The sequence below is a fragment of the Anopheles coluzzii genome, chromosome X (genome assembly GCF_943734685.1).
Source record: "Anopheles coluzzii chromosome X, AcolN3, whole genome shotgun sequence".
NCBI classification, from domain to species: Eukaryota; Metazoa; Arthropoda; class Insecta; order Diptera; family Culicidae; genus Anopheles; species Anopheles coluzzii.
Window position 1 is genome coordinate 13,674,025 of NC_064669.1, and position 22,038 is coordinate 13,696,062.

At 47.4% G+C, this 22,038-nt stretch overlaps 2 protein-coding genes across 10 annotated transcripts in view; one reads left to right on the forward strand and one right to left on the reverse strand.

Annotated features, from left to right (window-relative positions):
• Positions 1-577: 577 nt before the first annotated feature.
• LOC120958527 (mitogen-activated protein kinase kinase kinase 15) lies at positions 578-21,236 on the forward strand. Of its 6 annotated transcripts, none has more exons than XM_040381400.2 (8): positions 579-808; positions 4,125-4,965; positions 12,189-14,862; positions 14,947-15,129; positions 17,485-17,619; positions 17,777-17,882; positions 17,965-19,337; positions 20,050-21,236. In XM_040381400.2, exons 2-8 carry the CDS (start codon positions 4,953-4,955, stop codon positions 20,198-20,200), a joined length of 4,635 nt encoding a protein of 1,544 aa, XP_040237334.2. In that variant the 5' UTR covers positions 579-808; positions 4,125-4,952; the 3' UTR covers positions 20,201-21,236. The 6 variants fall into 6 exon arrangements, with proteins under 6 accessions (XP_040237367.2, XP_040237334.2, XP_040237341.2 ...); XM_040381407.2 differs by lacking the exon at positions 579-808 and adding an exon at positions 835-1,063; XM_049607574.1 differs by lacking the exon at positions 579-808 and adding an exon at positions 835-1,008.
• The window catches only part of LOC120958568 (muscle-specific protein 20-like), a 33,764-nt gene continuing 32,688 nt past the window's right edge, over positions 20,963-22,038 (reverse strand). For all 4 annotated transcript variants that reach the window (XM_040381473.2, XM_040381465.2, XM_040381482.2 and 1 more), the window contains exon 5: positions 20,963-21,951. In XM_040381473.2, coding sequence (XP_040237407.1) covers positions 21,760-21,951 — 192 coding nt within the window. In that variant the 3' untranslated portion in view covers positions 20,963-21,759. The remainder of the gene's footprint in view (positions 21,952-22,038) is intronic.

Below are 22,038 nucleotides of genomic sequence, written 5' to 3' on the forward strand. Positions count from 1 at the left end.
TTTATTTAGAATCACAACACAGTAGAGATTAGCAAATATGTATTTTTTTATGGCATATCGAGTTTGTGCTTTTTGCAATCCTTCTATTTTAATATTTTCTTTACAACATGAATATTTGAAATAAAGTAAATAATATTTTAGAAAAAAAAAATTTAAATGTTATCCTCTTGCACCGATTGACCATCCCTGGTGTGCGTTTGCTGCCCCATCGCGGCGAATTTAGATATCAACCATGCGTACTAAACACATCACTGACAGCTTCACGTGGGTCTAGAAACAGACATCCCCCTTTTAGGTGGTAAACATTCCAACCCACACAGTGTGCAAGCAAGAGACAGTTGCCGTATGCCACAATCGAGCGAGAAAGAGACGGAACCTTGGCACACGCGAAGCAAAATAGTGAAATACCTTCCCACCGCAGCCAGTGGACGGCACATTCAACCCTGCCGGAAGGTGTCTGGCATTTTAGTTTTCAATTAAAAAGGCACACATATTGCGTAAATGTGGGCGAAAAATTGCGGGTAAAATAGAAAAAAATATTGCAACGCAAAAAAAATTTAACCCACAACAGCACGTTACTCCACACTCCCCCGGTGCAAGGTTGTTGAGCCCTGCCCACCGAGCCGAGCTAATCTCGCACGCGGAACTAGAAAAAGAGGAAGCGGGAAAAGACGATGCGGCCTCTCGCGGTGTGTGTTGTGTCGCGCGCGCGTACCCTAAAGTTGTGTGTTTTAAATTGCGTTTAATACGAACTTCTACGCCGTTTGGTTTTGCGGGCACCAACCAAACCCGAGTGGACAATTGATTGGTAAGCTTGTGTTATTTTTTGTTGGTGTGTGCTGCATTTACCCGCCCACTCCACAAGTGTGTGTTTGCGTGTGTGTTTGTGTGTGGGGTTGCGCGTGTTTCGATTATGAAGTGAGGGAAGATCACGTCCAAGTAAGGTGCAGCGCGCTGGGACGGGCGACGCGCCGATTCTCTCCCACGACCAGATCTCGAGATCAATCTGTGTGTGCTGATCATTAGTTTTACACAAATCCAGCTCATGTGTGTGCCCTTGTTGGTATGTGTGTGTTTGTTTGGATGAGACTTTCAGTGTGTGTGTGGGGGGTTGTTGTGTGAAAATCTCTAGCAAAGTAATTAAAATCTAGTGCTGTGCTCCCTCACAAATCGCTCCCTCCGTTTCGAGGGAAGGGGGTCGTCATCTCAATTTCCGCTCCGCTCGCCACACACCGGAGACACGCTGTGAAACGGGCGACCTTGGGGCGCTACTTTACGTCACCGTAGCGGACGGCCACACACTGCAATCAAAATGAAGCAAATCGCCCTTCTTGAACTGCCCGTTCCCATCGTAACCGTTCGGTTCCGCCGCGCGTCATCGTCTGCCCTTCCCTAGCCTCACAGGGACACAGCAAACCCACCCAAACCCCCCCCCCCCCCCCCGAACGGGAGGTAGGGGTTGGCGATTTCATTCTTCCCCCTTTTGGTGCATCACGATCCGTGCGAAAGGGACGGCGAGCGCGCTAGAGATGATCCGTGTGACATAATGCAATGTTTTTGCGCCCCTTTCCTTAACCTTTTGCGGTGAAGCGTCTACCAGGCAGGGGCTGCCCAACTGTTTTACACGTGGAAATGAAAAAAAAATGTCTTGCAGCTGTTTCCAGTGTTTGTAAAGCGTGTATTATTTTTTTTTTTTGTTAATCTCTGCACACACAAATAAACCTTGCTAGGTGCCTGCGAATGTTTGTGTGTGTATGTGTGTATGTCAGTGCATGTTTGTAATTGCGCGCCATTCGTACCGTTTCGAGCCTGCCTCGTGGAGCACGAAACGAAATTTAAAAGTAAAAAAGCACACACATAAACATAGAAACAACAACACAAAAAGCGAAACAACTGCCCGCGTAGAGCTGACACACTAAACGCACGAGCGCGACAATGTGACGCCGTCTTTTTTTCATTCTGTTGTTGCTGCTGCTACGGTGGAACCACTAAAGGTCTCTGTGGTCTGCCTCACCCACGCCTGACGCCCCTCCCTCTCCCTCCCTCTCTGCCAGCCTGTTGGAAACGCGAATGCAACAAGTTCATCATATCCTGGCCGTTCGACTTGGACAAGCTCTGCCCCAGCTTGAAGTGTTTCTATATATTTTTTTCTTCTTATTTTTTATTTTTGGGTGGATGACGGAGAATATTAGCCTAAACAAACGTTTGCAATGGGATGGAAAGGGAACTCCATGCGAGACGTTTCTGAGCTTCAATGTTTTGGAATTGGAGCTCTAAACAAGGTTCGAAGTGTTTATGTCATGCCACATAAATTCTTTAGGTCGTATTGCTCTTTTTTTTGTTGTTGGGGTGTTTTGAGCTCCAATATCGTGAACGTGGTTGAGGACCATATTTTCCAAATGGGAAGATTAGACTTAACAAGGTTTTAGCTTTATTCGTCTCATGTACAATTCCTTTAGTCTCACTCCACTGAATGCATTCCAGAACTCCAATGTCTCGAATAGGGCATACGTTCTTCAACTATTTGGTGCGTGGTGATCAAATTTCGTTGCTTCCGTTTCTATTTCTCTTGTTTGTGCCTTCCCTCAAACTACTAGAATCCAATTGGATCGGTATTTGATGGTTCAAGCGAACTCCAAACGACGTTTGATGATCATTCCAATGGTTTTACATTTATTTATTTTTAAAAGTATCGAGCCTCCTTCGCCTACATACTCTACTACAGCTAAGCTCTTGTATTTTGTCTAACTCAGCAACCCGTATTAGTTTACAAGCTCTAATGACAGTATTAAACGTTTTAACACTTGGACCTTGAATTCTTGGACTTAAATAATAACGGCTCTCTAGGACAAAAAAAACAGTCACCAAAAGTTGACGGGATGTTAAGGGCTTAATAGGGACGTAAAAAATAACATTATTCATTTGTCAATTTTCATTCGTTTGTTTTGGCTTCAAGTTTTCAAGTTTTGGCTACAGTCTTTCCCCGAGAATAATGCGTTCCAGGAACATTGGCGTAACTCGGGATTTTCGCGCAAGTCGAATATTACGGTTTTCAGCCAAAATATGAATGATAAAAGGTTTGATAATATGAAGTGTCACTCCAATTCGTGTAACTCGAGTGTCGCTGCATGCGGCAAGAAAAACAATTTCTCAATTTTCTAGCCTGTTAAGGTATTATTATGACATTTTATTACTTCTTCTATAAAGATATATAAAAATTATATATCTTTATATTAATATCGGCAGATTCGCAGGTGCTGTCATTGACGTCAAATCCCATGCTAAAACCTTGCGGCAAAATCGCACGCAGCGAAGTTCTGATCGTTCCCTAACTCGGTGAAAGACTGCACTTCCTGGCGCTCCCGGGGAGGGGAATTCCAGGGGTATCCTTTGGAATTTGTTGAACTCATCTACAGTATCTTTCCGTAATCGCTCCTCTTGGATGCACTTTAGGACCTCAATTCCACCAAATCATCGGAGCACAACGTATATGCACCCAACCAACCAGTTGAATCCGGTCTGCTGGCAAGCATTGTTGCAAGATTATTCAATTTTATAAGTTACTTGGCTACGGGTTGAACATAGTTAGCACACCCCCTCCCACCCCCCCCCCCTCGCCCTGCATTCCCTTTTTTGTTTCATTCCTGTTTTTTTTTCTTCCTGCTGCTCAGTGACGTTAACCTCAAGAGCTTGTTCTACGATTTGCATTCCTCTCCGCCCCACCTCAACCTCCTTCTTCCTCTCTCTCTCTCTCTCTCGGACTATCACACAATAAAATACAAACTTGAGATGCCTAGGTTATTTTTGTTTATACCACAGCGTGCATGCGCCCTCTACCACACCGCGCTACCCTGGATCGAGGACGGTCGAACCGAGCAGGGCAGACCGGGCACAAAGTGTCCGTATACGTGTCGTTGCCGTTAGAGCACTCCCACACACACACACATACACAAACAAACGGGGTAGCGCGCGCACGCAACTGAAGGAACATATGCGCATGTACTTGGGGCGCTAGATTTGTTGCTTCGATTTTGCTCTCGCGCCTCTACGTGTTGCTTCTTACAGTGCTTTTCTTTTTACGTTTTGCTCTTTTTTTCTCTTTCTTTCCATCTGCCTGCCCGCAGGATGGGATTCTGCGACGTTGATCGGTACGCACACACGTACACCCACGACGACGACGACGACGACGACGGTTTCGCCTGTGTGCGGCGGTCGGGTTTCTGCTCTCCCGCCCGCACTAGACGCAGTTACGCAGCGACAGTCGGTGGTGGTGGCAGTAGTATTAGTAGTAGTAATAGCAGTAGAGCACGGCTAGCGGCTCCCTAATCTCATCGCTCGCCATCATCAACGCGGGCACACAAACCGGGCCCAGTACTACCATAGCCAGTGCGTGCGCGTGTCACGACCGACGACCACTGGCACCAGTCAGATCCACTGCAGCTACTCTTCCATCAAATCACGCAACTCACCCGGGTCCCGCTATCAGCTACGCTATCAAACACGCGTCGTGCCTGACGCCTGATCCCGGGGAAGGGCGCTCCAGAAATTACCGACTCCCACCAAGCACCCACCCGACCCGCACGTTCTCTACGATGGCGTCGAGGAATATTAGCGGCACCGTCGGCAGGACTGATCGTGCCCGCTGCATCGTCTAGTGCACGTGCAAGTGTATGTGTATGTGTGTGTGTGAAGGTGTGTGATGTTAGGGCAATTTTGCCTAGGCAGCTCTCTGACTCTCTAGCGCAGCATCTCAACCGCGCTCCCCCGGTGGGGGGAACACCACCCCAAAACACAGAACAGTACCACCTCCCCCCCCCCCCACTCCTCAACAACGCGCAATCCAACCTCGTTTTGGTCCGGAAGAGGAGCATTATCAATTAGCAACTAGTAAGAAACGAAGGAAAAGCAACAGAAAACCTGACGACGCTCTCAACACGCGCTGCCCGATCGACATGGAAGAAACAGGTGAGTGTTGCTTGGGTACGGTTTGTGATGTTTTTTTTTTTGGAGGGGGGGGGGAGAGCTTTGTTTTAGTTGGAATGCGTCGGAAGGGTTGGCTAATGTTTCGAGGTCCGATGGGCTTATCGAACTCACTACTGTCTTGAATTTGAGATGGTTTAGCTAAGCACATTTATTGCGTTGCTGGACTCTGAAGTGGCGATCGGTAGGCCTACGTCATCCCCGCACTCGAGCGCAAGCCGACCAAGCATGTTTAGGCACACTCGTAGCATGGAAAATTCGAAAATCCTAGAACAAGCACGTGCTGCTGTTTAATAGCATTTGTGTAATGTGATGTGCTTTTTTTTTGTCTGATATTATTACAACACCAGCTTAAACTTAGCAAGCGAGAGTTTAAGAGATGCATACGATTCTTGGTATATGGAAGAATTGATTTCATTCGCAGGCTATTTTTTTCTATTACAACAATGCAAATTCAATTTACATAATTCTACCTATCGTCTGTTTAGCCGTAATTCTGTTTATTGAATTGTTTTCAACTAATTTAATGTGATTGATGAAAAACCTCATACGTTTAGTGTCATTTTTCTGTGTATGCCTTTTAGTTCTGGTCTGATGAGTTCTTTCAATGAGGGACGGTTTACATCGTAGTTTCACAGCCTTGTTTTAAATTTACTGTGCTTATTACATACCCATCGGGAAGCCTTTTACGATCGCATAATCGTTAAAAATGCTTGAAAACTCAATAAAAGATCGCTGTGAAACTTTCCCCCTACGGTCGGAAAGAAAACGAAACTAAAATGTATGGAATAGGGAATAGCCGTGATGCACAACCTGCTATTCGGAACGCGCTTTCAATCGGAAACGTTTCCGACCAGCTCAAGGCTAGCGTAAAGTCACATCGAATGCAATTACAGGGCAATCCCTCATAACGAGTTTATTCCGTTCCAGTGACTATTCCGTATGAGAAAAACTGCGTTATGCGGGAGGCTCTTTCCCCTATAGTTTGCATGAAAAGAAACATATCTAGTTCTAGTCTAGCTGATAGAAAGTGCCTCACAAAATTATACGACACCTTTCCACCTGGCAATAGTATTATTTTAAACAATTACTTATGATCGAAGCTCTTATTGGTCAGAGCAATAAACATAATTATAGAAATATTCAATTCAACAGATCGATGAGAGGTATTTGTTGAGCCTTTAGATTGGACTTGGGCATTAAGATTCGGTTCATTTCCATGAATGTGAACTTACTTCGTGCATTTAGATGAACTGAACGGGAAAGGCAATTCGTTCATTCATTAAAATTGATGCACCACGACAATTATTTGGCAGATCAGGACCTTTTGAATTTCGACGAGCAGAACGTTCTTTTATGAACAACTAAGTACATTATGATTTATAAATAACCGATATACGTCTATTAGATGAACGCGTGTCGTTCTTTAGAATGAATTGAATTACGATTGGGACTCGGACGGTTTTGGTTATTGAGGCACACCTCTAATTTAGATCTGCTCGTTATGCGAAAAACTCGTATTAAGGGATACTCGTTATGAGTGGTATTCTCATTTCTATCGAATTTCTTGTGTGCATAGGTAAATTTATGTGTACAGAACTTCATAAAACACTATTTCGATGAACTCAAAAAAGCAAAAGATCAAATCCGAAAAAAATAAATATGGGGTAAAAGTAGAGGAAAAGCATTATAAGCATAGAACTGGACAACAGAGCTCCCAAAGAGCATTAATATCGTTCACATGGGACGAGCGGGCGATGTAGGCCCATATTGTGTCAGCAAGATGGAGCGTGGATGCGTCCTCCATTAAGACCGGAATAACAGATTGGCAGACAAAGGCACGAGACTGTGAGTGGTCGTCGGGTACTCCGCAGAGCAGGCCAAGACCGCAAAGCGGTTGTAGCGCCCAATAAATAAGCAAGTGGAAATACAATTGCTGTTTTAATAATTAAAGAGGTTTTGTACCTCTTGGGTCTCTGTCGCCTCTGTTAAGTTGTTTAGGTAACTTAAAACGTTCTACCACAGGTGCGTCAGACTATAATGGTTCGTCAAATCTGGCCTGTGGTGAGTTGTGCGGTAACTCGGCCCTTTTTATCAAGTGGTGTCAGACTATTCTAAAATAGTCGAATCTACAACATGATTATCTTAATTGATTATTATTATTAGGTTGTATACATGTTTTTTTTAAAAGGTTATTAGTTTTTTAAATTCTTTTTGGTTCTTGGATAGAATTTCATCAATATTAATGTTCAGATTACAGGATTCCCTTAACTTTTTGTATCCGTTGCACTCTGTTAGTATATGTCGGACTGAGATGTGTGTTCCTCAGTATTTGCAGAGTGCTGGGGATTCTTTTGAAATCCTGTGACTGTGAGTTAGTTTGCTTAGACCAATTCGCAGTCTTGATATTACTTGCTGATATTTATTGTTATGAAGATCTGGCCATGACTTGATGATTAATTTGATGGAACGTAATTTGTTAGATAATTCTTGTTGCCATGTTTTTTGCCAAGATTGTTCAATATCGTTTTTGCATTTTTTTTTCTTGTATCCTGTCTGGATATTATATCTATATTTTTTATCGTTTGTGCTTCTAGCATCGTTTGAAAGTTTATCAGCTTGTTCGTTTCCTGAGATTCCTATACGGCTTGGAATCCAGCATAATTCGTCATTGGACCTATTGCAGATTTCTTTTCTATTGAAATAATGTGTGGATCTTTTGTACGTCCATGTTCCAACGCTGCCAGAACGCTTGCACTACCAGTAGAGATTATGTTTGAATTCTATTCAGTACAGTCCTCTTCGGCTGCTATGCGTATTGCAATGGCTTCTGGTGAGAAAATGGAGGTGTGATCAGGAAGTTTTACAGCGCATTTTGTGTTTTTCTAGTATATCCAACAACCAGCATACTTGGAATCAATCGAGCCGTCAGTGAATATTTGGTTATAATTGGAGTAGTTTTGATTAATATGGTCTATTGCGAGTTGATATGCTTGTGTAGGGATTGCTCTCGAGTGTTTTTGAATGGTCCAGCCTATTTTTGGAGAGTTTTGGGTCCATGGAGGTGGAAATAAAAGATTCATGCCACTACTATTCTTCTTTTTGGCTTAATGACCTACGAGGTCATACCAGCCTATAAGGCTTCCGAGACGCGGTCATGTCCGTTGTGTACGGAATAGGGGTTTTGAAGTATTTCTTCGTTTCGTGGCTTTTGCGGTGTTACGATCGTAAACGTTTCCGATCGGAACGTTATAAGCACTTATGTTCAAGTGTTAAATTTATTACATGCATACAGCGCAAACTATGTGAAAACTGATTTATAATTACAGTCGGTGAAGCTAAATTTTTGCTCTAACTCACCTCTCTAACTTGTCTCCAAGGCACCAATTTTTGACAGTGCGCATCTTTTTTTTTGTCTGTCTCTAAGGCATCAATTTTTGACTGCAAGTCAAAAGAATTTATTGAACGTCTTTAGTTTTTCCTCTTGAGTTCTTCCTATGCCTTGAGAATTTATTGAATGTTATTAGTTTTTCCACTAACAAAAACAATGAAATTAGCAATACGCCCTTTTTGTACGGCCGTTCCTCCTGAATAAAAAAAAAAACAAACAAACAAAATATTATCAAATCGATAATCGGCACGGTTTTTGTTGTGTTGGCATAAATCTGCTAAAATACCTTGTATATTTATCATGATTCCTACGAGTGTCAAGCATTGTTCACTTACTTACAGACAAAAATAAGTGCGTTGAGTGAAAAACTGTTGCGCACTGTTAAAAGTTGATGCCTTAAGCCCGCGTTGAAAGCCCCAGTGAAAATGAACGTGAAATTTTGAGTTTTTCTGCTATATTTTAATCAATTTTTACCAGCATATGGCTTATTGTACACCAAAAGAAAGGATATTCAATTCCCCAACTATCTAGACTTTACAAAAATTTTAGTTAATAAATTAAATGCATTTCCCAGCAAGGCCCCAGTGATTCCCAGCATTGTTCACGGTGAAAAAAATAGTGGTTAGCGGGGAATTACAAGGACATTTATCCATAGGAAATAGTAATAGTATGTTTGTTCATAGTAAACCATATATTCCAGTAAATCATAACATTAATTTTGTTACTAATGCAATAACCACAGCAAATTGTACCGAATCTGACAATTATGCAATCGAAGATGACAATTGTGACAATTAAATTGGACAGAGTAGCTTCGAGGTGTATTAAAAAGATCCATAGGTGGTATTCTTAATCCACCTTGGATACCTTACACCATCTGACGTGTTATCAAGTGGTAGACAGTGGAGTCTAAAAAGACGATTGTTTTAAACAAGCGGAAAGTTGTTTATTGGACCTGCAAACTCTGTAACACGGACCTATCTGTTACAAGATATTAAGATTTAAAGTCAGTAATCCCTGGTTTCACCATGCGATAGATCTTGAAGAAGATGGCAGAATACAGAACACGACACGTACCATCTCTTCATTCACTTCAAAGCCGCATATGATAGCATAGCCAGGGTAAAACTCAACGACGCTATGAGCTCTTTTGGAATCCCGGTCAAATTGATAAGGCTATTTAGAATGACTATGACTTTCCAGGCGAAGGTGGATGGAAAACTCTCAGGGCTCAGGGTGGAGACTACGGGAACCATCTTTAATAGGTCAACCCAGATCCTGGCATATGCCGATGAAATTGACATCATTGGTCTGTGGCTCTCCTATGTAGCAGAAGCCTACCAAGGGATCGAGCAGGCGGCAGAGAGCCTCGGATTGTAGATAAACAAGACAAAGACCAAACTGAGGGTGGCAACATCAGCGGACCTACCAATAAATAATCAGAACCTACGTAGGCGTGACGTACAGACAGGAACTTTTAAAGATGTCCCAGAATTCACATGCTGGCTGCCAAGCGGTCATTCTACAGCCTGAGAAATGAGTTCACCTCAAAGAACCTGTCGCGACGGACGAAGCTGGGACTATATAGTACCTATATAGTACCGGTACTCACATACACCTCTGAGACACGGGCACTGTCCAAATCTGACGAAACTCTCTTTGTTGCGTTCGAGAGGAAGATGCTCAGAAAGATACTTGGCCCCGTATGTGTGGAAGGACAATGGAGGAGCCGTTATAACGACGAGTTATATGAGATGTACTGCGACCTGACTGTGGTGCTTCGTATCAAGCTCCCCAGGCTCCGGTGGGCTGGCCATGTTGTACGCATGGAAACGGACGACCCAGCCCTTTAAGTCTTTTAAGACCGTCAACAAGAACAGAGGAGGAGTGGTAGACCCAAATTGAGATTGGCAAGATGGCGTGGAGGCGTCAAATTCAGCAATCCCTGACTATCAGCATATTGATATTGAGGCATTGGCACTCAAGATGTTAATAATTGTTTGGGGAAGTTAGAACATTCATCATTACCTTACGGATTTATTTTGCTATCTGCTTTTCTCGTGATGAAATGTGTAAGATATGTTTTTTTCTTTGTTGTAATTAAAGCTACGGGAATTATTTGGGGACTGATGGAATATTCGGTACATTGTTTGTTTTGGGCAAAATGTTGGATGTCCCGCCTTGATCTGTAATCTTGCAAGGCCATGTAATGTTGTTCTTTGATGAATATTTGGTTTGATTATGAAGGGGAACTTTAAGTCCAGCCCTTTAGCTCCCATGAATTCATCTAACAGAGAAATGATACAGTTTGGTGGCTTTGCGCCTTCACTTTTGCTGCCAACTCCCGGTGTCAATGACATGGCTACAGCAAACACGACGTCCCCTGCACTCTAGAGGGTCAAGTGCATCCATTTCGAAATCGGCCTAATTAAATCGTAACCTCCCCAACACCGGAGATCATATGACCGTACCGGTAGTCCGTGCGGCACCTCCAACCTCGATTTAATTGCCTGTCAGTAATTAGACTAAATTAGAGGTGTCTCAGTAGTAGCCGTTCGGCAAGCAAGACGACCACAACAAGCGCAACGACAAACAAACATCACTCAAACACACGGCAAAGGGACATTATCATGGGGAGCTTTGATACATTACGAAGCACCTGTTTGTTCGGTTTATATCTAATGCTAATTACTTTCCACACACACGCACATACACTCCCCGGCTAGGCGTTCCGGAACTATCGCGGTGCATTTTCTCCCGATAAGATGTCCACTTTTGATTATGTATCTCGTGCTAAATGGGCAAGATAACGAGCCGGCCCGGGCTTGTAGACTGAGCCAAGCGCACTCACGAGAAGCGCCACAGTGTTCTGCGGGCCGTTTGTGCGATAGAAAGGTTCGTTTCTTGGAGCGTGATTCTCGTGAACCTCTGTGGTTTTTTTTCGGGTAAGCTCTTTGCAAAATAAAAACATCCGGTTTTGCCTGTGTCGGCAGGTGTCAGAAGGCACACCTCTCCCCGGGCCATTATCCTTCGATCTAACCTCCGCCAAGGCCCACCAGACCTGGGCCTGCGCTGATCTCTCCGCAGTGTGCACTGTACCGTCGCGTGGCCATAATGAGCCCCCTCTCGGCGCACATCGCTTATCGGCAACAGCATAAGAACAAGTCTTGATTGGGTGTTGGTCAGTGGGTCGATCTGTGCGCCATTGCATTGAGAGGCTTGAGGGTGTTTGATCGTTTGAAAGAAAATTGCACCCACAGGCGGTGGCGCATTCTAGCCGTGGCTTGCGCAACCGTTTACTGCCCTTGCGGATGGCCGCGTGCGAGTGTGTGTTGGTGTGTGTCATTTGTTGGCAGTTAGACAGGAAGCGAAGTTGCAAGATAAAGGGAGCCGTCTTTGCACCTTTTTGCTGCGGTCAGTGGCTACGTTATCTACTTCCTTGCTCCCACACACACAAATACGTAGACACGGACACACCATTACCTTGAGACGGAGACAACGGTTTCTTCATCCTGCCGCTGCTCAGCATTGATACGGCTGTCTCACTTGCGCGCCCAGTAAAGTGGTAATAATTGCGAATTACCTCGCCCCACCAGACACACCAGACAACGCACGGAGATCAGTGGTTCGATGTTTCTTCGCCACGGGACACTCAGACGCTCACAGACTCTCTCCCTGCAAACAGTTTGAAGTACAGCTTGGAAGCATTAGTGCTGAATGTCCGTAGAAGACCGAAACCGACGAGTACAATATTCAGATGTCCACTTTTACTAACGCTCTTCTCTCTCTCTCTCTCTCGCTCTTTCCTCCCACACAGAAACTCATGCAGTGGCAGCGGGCGTCAAGCACAGCGGCAGCATGTCCAACCTGAGCGACATATCGGGCAACACGGCGGTACCGGCCGGTGCGCATGCCGGGCCCGGCCGCCCCCGCATGGACATTGCGGCCGTGATTGACTGCGAGAAGAGCGCGTGCCTGAGCCACCGGAAGGCGGCCCTCGAGGAGGTGCAGCAGGCGTGCGCCGCGGTCGGTGCGAACCTGCAGCTGCTGCCGTTCGATGTGCTCGACTACCACAACGAGAACAACAACAAGCTCGAGTACTTCTACAACGCGGACGTGGTCGTGGTCGACCTGAGCGTCCAGACGCAGCAGAGCACGCTGTGCTACCTGCTCGGCGTGCGCGAAAGCTTCAAGATGAAGGAAAACATCGTCATCTACAACGACACGCAGACGGAGGCGACGCTGCGCATGAAGATCTCGTGCGGCAACTATCAGTTCCTCTCGTACCGGCTGCACGAGAATGGCGGCGCGATCGTCACCAGCCCGCTCAAGCTGGAGGAGACGGCAGGGACGGCGGCCGCCGCGTCCCAGCTCGCCCAGCAGCCGACGACGCTGGCGGTGGCCCTGCGCCGCCTCTTCCAGGACGTCGAGATCCAGTCGAAGACGCACCTGCGCGAAAAGTTCCTCGCCGATCTGCGCAGCCTGCGCGACCAGCACGCGGGCAACGTGGAGGAGCTGCAGCGCATGCTGCGCAACCTGCGCAAGCGGCTGGACGATCCGCAGGTCCTGTCCAAAGACATCCTGCAGACGTACATGCTCGCGCTGCGCGACGTGCAGGATTACGACGCGATGGTGCAGCTGGTGGACGATCTGCAAACGATACCGAACAAGCAGAGCTACATCAACACCGGCCACATGCACTACCTGTACGCGTTTGCGCTGAACCGGCGCAACCACGAGGGTGACCGGGAGCGGGCGCTGCGCACCTGCACCAAGGCGCTGGAGAAGAAGGAGAACCACTTCCCGGACATGCTGTGCCTGTACGGGCGCATCTACAAGGACATCTTCGTCGAGTCGAACCACACCGACCGGGAGAGCCTGAAAAACGCGATCATCTGGTACCGGAAGTCGTTCGAGGTGCAGCCGAACGAGTTCGCCGGCATCAATCTCGCCACGCTGCTCGTGATCGACGGGAAGGACTTTACCGACAGCGAGCTGCAGCACATCGGCATGAAGCTGAACAATCTGATCGGGAAGAAGGGTTCGCTCGCGCAGATCAAGGACTACTGGAACGTGGCGACGTACTTCGAGATCTCGGTGCTGGCGGAGAACTACGCGAAAGCGATCCAGGCGGCGGAGTGCATGTTCAAGCTGCGGCCGCCGAAATGGTACCTGAAGTCGACCATCGGCAACATCACGCTGATCGATCGGGCCCGTAAGCGCACGGAGGAGCCGGCGGGCATCAGCATCGAGCAGCAGATCTTCCAGTTCTGGATGGAGTTTTTCCTCGAGGCGACGGCGCGCGAACCGTCCAGCATGGTGCGCTTCCCGATACTGATCCTCGAGCCGCAGAAGATCTACATGCCGAGCTACGTGTCGATCCACATGGACGCGGAGCAGAAGTCGATCGACATCAGCAACGTTTGCCAGCAGCACGCGAAGGGCACCTGCCTGAAGCTGCACGATTTCAACTTTCTCGCGAGCCAAATCAAATCGGTCAGCCTGTACAAGCGGGACGAGCGGTGCGCCTACCTGTACGTGCACCACAACTCGGACGACTTCCAGATGTTCTTCCCGTCGGTCCAGTGCCGGCAGACGTTCTACGACCTGATCCTGCAGATGACCGCCGACCAGGGCTCGGGCTTTATCGATCTGTCCGCGGCCGAGACGACGGCGGACGAGCTGAAGTACGAGTACGACCTGGACGACGAGGGCCAGCGCATCCTGCTCGGCAAGGGCACGTACGGCGCGGTGTACGCGGCCCGCGACCTCACCACGCAGGTCAAGATTGCGGTGAAGGAGGTGTACGAGCGCAACACGCACGACGTCCAGCCGCTGCACGAGGAGATCAAGCTGCACTCGCAGCTGCGCCACCGGAACATCGTCCAGTACTGGGGCTCCAAGTCGGAGAACCAGTACTTCAAAATTTTCATGGAACAGGTGCCGGGCGGCTCGCTGTCCGCCCTGCTCAGCTCCAAGTGGGGCCCGCTCAAGGACAGCGAGACGACGATCGCGTTCTACTCGCGCCAGATACTGGAGGGGCTCAAGTACCTGCACGACCAGAAGATCGTGCACCGCGACATCAAGGGCGGCAACGTGCTGGTCAACACGTACAGCGGCGTGGTGAAGATATCCGACTTCGGCACGTCCAAGCGGCTGGCCGGCATCAACCCGGCGACGGAAACGTTCACCGGCACGCTCCAGTACATGGCGCCGGAGGTGATCGACCAGGGCGTGCGGGGGTACGGCCCGGCCGCCGACATCTGGTCGTTCGGGTGCACCGTGGTCGAGATGGCCACCGGCAAGCCGCCGTTTGTCGAGCTCGGCTGCCCGCAGGCGGCCATGTTTAAGGTCGGCTTCTACAAGACGCACCCGACCATCCCGGAGGAGCTGTCCAGCATGGCGAAAAACTTCATCCTGCGCTGCTTCGAGGTGAACGTGGACAAGCGGGCGACCGCCACCGAGCTACTGGAGGATCCGTTCCTCTGCGAGTGAGTGACCAGTGGCATAGAGGGGGGGTTTTCTATTATTATTATTATTTGAAATAACGTCACTGATGTGCTTTTCCCCAACAGGAAACACAAAAAGATGCGCCCCTCGTTCAGCAGCAGCAGCACGATCAGCGGACTGCCCCATCCGGGCGCTAGCGAGTTCTCCCGCAGCGTCAGCATGCCCGCCGACCGGCACAACTCGAAAACGCTCACCACGCAGGAAAGCTCGGCCAGCTGCAACACACCCACCTTCAGCTCCGAAACCGAGTAAGTGACGCAGACATTCGATTTTTTTTCTCTCTCTCTTTACCATCCCAGCAAGCTTGCTCCCCTTTTGCTTGTAGTAGTGTAGCGCTCCTTGCTTTCGTCTTTCTTTCTAAATTAGTTGTTTCATCTTGTTTTTTTCTGTTGTATCACTTTGCTTTCTGTTATTTACTATTCCATATTCTCTAGTTTTCCCATCGCTTTAAATTATTTGATTACTCTTTACTATGCCATTTCCCCCTTGCTTGGTTCATTTAGAAATGGGACACTTTGGCAATTTGTGGCGAATAAGAACATGAATTAGGATTTGTATAAGAAGGAATGCCTTAAGAAACGAATTTTGCCATTTATTAGGTCTCATGATGGTCCAATCATGTTTTGGCCTGATCTAGCAAGCTGCTATTACAGCAAAGACGTGCTGCAATGGAACAACGATACAGGGATTTCCAGGGGTTCTCATAGTTGTGAGACACTTTCTCGATTCTTTCTTATAGGAAGTGAACTTGATGTGTTGGGAATTGGACTCTATGGCACCCTCTTTGGACAGGCTTCTTGGAATTTGCTATTGGATTTGTCCAAAAAGGATGCTATAGAGTCTAATTCCTGTTACATTAACCTCATTTCACTTCAGAAAGAGTCAATAAAGTGTCCCACTGCTATGAGAACTCCTGGAAAACCCTGTAATGGTGTGAAATTCATATCAGAAAACCTGAATGAATCCACCCACAGATTGCCCACAGTTTCGCCAAACAGAGCGATATTGGGAAATAATGAAACAATTATTAGATAAAAAGGGAGCAGTAACTAAGGACGTCATACAAATGTAGAATTGGAGGAATTTACTGGCCAGATCTGTGACTGAAGCAGCAGTGCGCCGGTTGATAGGCGGTATCAATATAAAAGTTAGGGATTTTTTTTTAAAAAGGCAAGGAATATGTTTCATATATATATTTTTTTTAAATTTATTGCAACAAAAGCTATCATCAGTGCTGCTAAATGTCACGAGCAGCACGAGATATTCAAAAACGAAAGCAATGAACATATCCGTGGTAGCTTGATGCTCATTGCTGATACTCAATGAAAGTGCGTCATGACATGGCCAAACATTGTTTCAGCTACCAACACTTGGAACGAACGCTTGGACTGGAACGAAGCTCAAATCAGTTGACGTACACAACTAAGATGATCAGGGGTAAGACTCAAACAGTCAGAGGACCAATCACATGCTTAGTGACATTTTGTTTAGCACCCAACTCTTGATTACTCACTTGGTCACGACATTTTGTGTCGGTGATAATCACGGCATTCTTGGAATATACTTGGCGTGTGGTTCCAAGCAGTAAAATAAGCACCAGAGCGTGAAACCATGCTCATTTTGTTTCTTGGAACCACTCGCTTGCACCGCATATCTCCCATGACTATCGGGATGTTCACCGACTGGACATGCCGCGACAAAGTGCAGCTCATGACGCTGACATTTTTTTTTCAGCCGGAATTTGTCATGACACAGTAAAAAAAAAGTCATGACATAGTGACTGACCAAGCGTTGGTCGCTAAAATGTCACGAAGCATTCATTAATCACACCAATCGTGTTGATTATCACCTCTGTTTATCACAATTGAGTACGTGAAACTGACATGGGTGTTTTTTTTTCAGGTTTTTTATGACAGTGACAGTGACATTTTGCAACACTGCCTATGATTCATCCGAACCAACATTTTTCAGTTGGATCAATGCAAAGTGACCCATTTCTAAATGATATAAGCCTCAACTCACACCCGTTTGTGTGTTTGTATTTTACCTTTTTGTTCGTCCTTAATAATCTGTGCTTTTCTTGTTTTTTTTCTTTCTCTTTTTTTTTCTTTCATTCTCACGCGGCCTGTACACGTGTTTTTTTGTCTTCTTCTTCTTCGTGCTGTACTCTTATCAAATAATGTTTATTTACAAATTATACATTTACCACGCGATACTACTTTCGTGTTGATGTTGTTCCATGTTTAATTGGTTTAATTTTTGCTCATGCACACAACAACTACACATACAACAACAATTTCATTGTTTTCTTTGTTTTGCCTAAACATCGTTCCCTTTTCGTACAAATATTTACCGTTTCATGTATGTGTGTTTTTCCGCGTGTTTGGTATTTGCCTTTTGCTATTATTTTTCTCCCACCTTTTTGTATTTGTCGCTTGCTCAAAATTCATCCTACGGGGTTTAAAAAAACGCGTTCAATATCGAACATGGCCTTCCGCCTGGTCGCATAACAAAAAAAAATAAACAAATTTGTCGATAACGTGTTTCGAAAACGTGTTCTCGCGCGTGTTATCGGGCTCTCCCATGCGGGTGCACTTTGTCAGAGCGTCATCGATACCGCCGCTGAACGCTACGATCGGCGTCCAGACGGCAAGCCGGTCGGTGACCGAGCGGAAAAACAAACATTCGTTCCAGCTGACGCCGATCAAGATGCCCAAGCACGGCATCAGCAGCATCGGGTAAGTCGAGGAGGAGGGGGAGGGGGGCGGGAGTGGCGAGATCCCGGACCGCACGCGGACAAAGTTGGACTGACTCGTGGACATTTATTCGGTAGCTGTGTGGGTACGTCGTGGGCACTCATAAGCTAATCGTGTCGTTCGCCGTTTGCATTTGCAGAAATCTCGCGGAAACGCCCTCACTGGAGATGGATTCCGCCGAACAGACGTCGACCGTGTTTCAGCTCAATCGGCGCAGCTCCTCCGGAGGTTTGCTGTCACCGGAGGTGAGAGGCATTTTCCTCCTTTAGTTTGCTTTTTTTGTGATTTTTTTTTAAAAAATATATATATTAATTCCTAATTCACTAGATTGATATTACGACGTCGACCGCGAGCAAGCTGCCGCTGGCGGGCGACGCGAACGAGAGCGACGGCTTCTACCTGCTGAAGAAGGACTCGCAGCGGCGCCAAACGCTCGACAAGGTGCTGTGCCACGACGTCACCAAGATCTGCGAGCTGTGGCTGACCAAGATCGAGCCGGACGCGAACCAGGAGCTAGCGATCACGCGCGACCACCTCGTGATGCTGCTGAACGGGCTGCGCAAGTACATTGCGGAGCAACGCACCGACACGCTCGAGCAGGCGATCGCGCAGCTGAAGGAGCAGCCGAACTTCAACGACATCGCGATCGTGCAGCTGCATCTCGCGCTGTACGCGTTCCAGAACACGGTCATCACGGTGCTGCGCTCGCACAACATCAAGCCGCACTGGATGTTCGCGCTGGAGAATCTGGTGAAGAGTGCGGTGCACGCGGGCATCACCATCCTGTCGCCGAAGCTCGGCGCCAACCTGGCCGGCAACGCGCCGAACGACGACGAGTACGACGAGGAAAGCAACGAGCTGGGCGGACAGGCGGGCCCAGCGCCGCCGGCCGCCCGTGCGCCGCTGGTGAACGGGCGGTTTGCGCCAGCAGCGGCACGGGACGAGCGGGACGGCTCGGCGTACGACTGCGAGTACGATATGTACGATCTCATGGCGGAGGGCGGGGGCGCCGGCGACGAGGACCCAATGGACGAGCTGGACGATCCGCTCACCGGCACGTCCAGCGGGCACGGTACGCTGCGGGGCATGAAGCCGCGGGCCCGCAGCCACGGCACGGACGTCGGGCCGGGCACGCCGCTGCAGAAGAAAACGCGCTGGAAAACGTGGCGCGAACAGGTCGAGGCACTGAGGGCGGAAAATCAAAGACTGAAGGAGTACCTGCTGGAATCTCAACAATCCTACCACGGTGCGTTCCGCGCGGTGCTGCAGAGCGGGGCGTTCGCCCGCTGCCTTACCGACCAGCTGGTCGCACTGATGGAGCGCTGCCTGCACGAGCACGGCACCGGCCCCGAGCTTGGCGATGGGGAGGAGACGTTCGGGGATGGTGCTGCTGCTGCTGGTGGTGGTGGTAGGGTACGGCGTACGGTGCAACCCTGGAACCGGATGCCACCGGTCGGGCAGACGGCGACGGATCGACCGACACAGTGCGCATCGGACCGGGTCGTTGCAACGGAGGATGGCCAGCACGTGGAGGAGGCAGATGAGGACGAGGAGATGGGCGATCTGCGGCTGGCAGAGTGGCTGCAGGCGCAGGGCATCAAGCGCCCGGAGTGCCAGCGGCGGATACTGCGCGAGGGCTTCCTGTGCGACGACTTCCTCTACGATCTGGAGCGGGACGATCTGCGCCGGTTGGGACTGAAGTAAGTAACGGCAGGCTTAATCGATTTGTTTAGTCAACTGGAAAACAAAAATAGATTAAACTGAGCCTGAGTTCTCAGAGTTGTGGGACACCTCCTTGACTCTTTCTTATGGGACTCTATGCCACCCTTTTTGTACAGGCTCGCTGAAAATTCGTATTGGATTTGTCCAACAAGGATGCTATAGAGTCCAATTCCCAATAACATTAAGTTCATTTCTTGCAAGAAAGAGTCAATAAAGTGTCCCACAGCTATGAGAACTCCTGAAAAACTCTGTAAATGAACGTAAAATTTAACCGCTAATCAATCCGTGGTTTTAAAATTATGCGATTTTTGAGCCCTTTGACACTTAGTATTAAGTAATCGCTTGTGTTTTAGGAATGCATTAGGTTATATTGTAGAATTCTGTTCCGCCCAAGTTTGTTACCATGTCTCGAAATTGTTGAGCCTACTGGTATTGAACATTCACTAGCTTCACATTGACGATGGAGTTGAGATTACATTTAGTTCTGTTGTATGACTCGGGAGTCCTCATCATATGAGAAATAGTCAATTTCGAGGAGCAGAATATAAATTAGGAACATATTCCAAGCAGGCAGTTCGTTGCTTGTCGTGTCGATAGTGCCTTTAAACTTGTTTGAACGTGTGATATAATCCATAATATGTATGTCTTCCCATTTGCTAATGCAAGTCTTTGCTCGCCTTCCCATTGCAGGATCGGGGAAGAGCTACGAATCTGGAACGCGCTCAAGCGTCACCGCCGACTGCATCCACCAAAGCGACCGTCCGCCGACTGCGATTCGGTCCACAACATCAACAACAACTGCTTGAATGACCATCATACCGCCGGCCTCGATACGCGATAGACAAACGCGCGCACCGAATTTGCCTTTTGCACACACCCACACACACCTCCCTCCAACCGACGTGTGTGCAGCTCCGGCAGGAGCAAACTCAAGTGTCAAGTGTCCTTGAAAGTCGATCCACTCGGTCGCAGAGCAGGAGAGACCACTCCTCTTTACACCATGCAAACAACCTGTGATGCAAAACACGCTGCTCGAAACAATCACGCGATCGAACGCTGCTCCTAGCCAGCAGCAACAGCAGCAGCAGACGAATCCGTCGTGCCGAGTCGCAGCCATATCGATTTGGAAGCCATCGAAAGCCAACCGAAGCTTACAAAACAATCATAACACATTTATTAGAGAATAATCAGTCACAGCAAAGCAACCACTCAGTGGCGGTCCGTTTCGGGGGCCAATAAAATGCGCGCACAAAGAAGAAGAAGACGAAAACACACACACACAACTAACTCCCCTAGAAGCATTAATGCCAATAGCGCGCGGGGTTTTAGGGACATTGCGCATAAGGAATATCCGCCTGGTGTGTGTATTTGTATGTGTGTTGCAAAACACATTTTTCCCCTCCCCACAATGTTCTTTTCCCGCTTGGTGTGATAGTTCCGCACACGTGCGTATGTTGATTAAAGTAAAAAAAAAAAAAACACAAAGAAGAAATTGCTGATATTGTAAGTAACATTGATTCGATAAATAAAGGCACGAAAAAAAATCTGAAAATCGTTGTGTGATATAAGCGCATTCGGGGCAAGGAAAAAAGTCGTCACGTGCTTCTTTTTTTGAAAGGCAATATATTGTACTTTATTGTTTTGGTCAGAAAAAAAAATTAACAAGAAACAACATCGATAAAGCAAAAACCCCCATTTTGTCCAGATTTGTTTGAAAGTAGTCGAGAGTAAAGCATGTGGGGGAGTAGTAATACTTGTTCTGGCGTAAGATCAAAATAGATTAGATTTTTTTTTTCTAAAACTCACACACGCACATTACTTAGTTAGTGGTGTTAGTATAGTGTATAAATTGTGCCATGTTGGCGGTGTGTTCTTGATTTTTTGGAAATGTTCTACGCGCCGAAAGAAACCTACCCAAAATTTGTTTTGAACTTTGTCCCTGGTCCTCTCCATACACCTTTTTTGTGTTTTCTCTTATGCATTAATACTTGCGACATCCGCGGGGGTATTATTTATGTTATCGTGATCTTATAAAATGCCCAGAGCAAGAGCCAAACGCTTCTCTTTTCAATAAATAAGTTAATAATTTAAGTTGATGTTGTGTGATGCGATTGCTTGCTTACTCCCCATTGACGGACAAAAACAAAAACAAAGAAAAACGTACCGAAGGCTTGAGGGACAAATAGCATATTTGTAAATACAATACAGTTTTAGAATTTTAGTGTGCAGCATGAGCCGTGATAAAAGAAAAAAATGTCACGCCTTTCAGCAAGCGACGAACTGCTCGCGGCGGAAAAGTTAGCTATCCGGGGCAACTCCTCTTTTCATTGTTTGTTTGTTTGTTTGTTGCTATGTTTTTCCTCCCCCGTCTGCTCCGTCTGCTGCACCTTCGTCGTGGCCCTACTTGCCGAGCAGGATCTTCCTGGTGGCGCCAAAGTTGAGCCCGGCCTGGGTAGCGCCCTTGTTCGATCCGGCCTGCAGCCCGATCAGGCCCTCGCCGGCCCGCAGCTGCTCCTCGGTGAACTCGCGCCGATTCTCCTCGGCCGGCCGGGGTCCCAGGTAGGGGCCGCGGAACTCCGGATGCTTGTAGCACTGGCGATGGAACGAAAAGAAGAAGAAGAAGAAGAAGAAGAAGAAGAAGAAAAAAAGCAGAGCGTCATTCTAGTGTCTATACTAAGC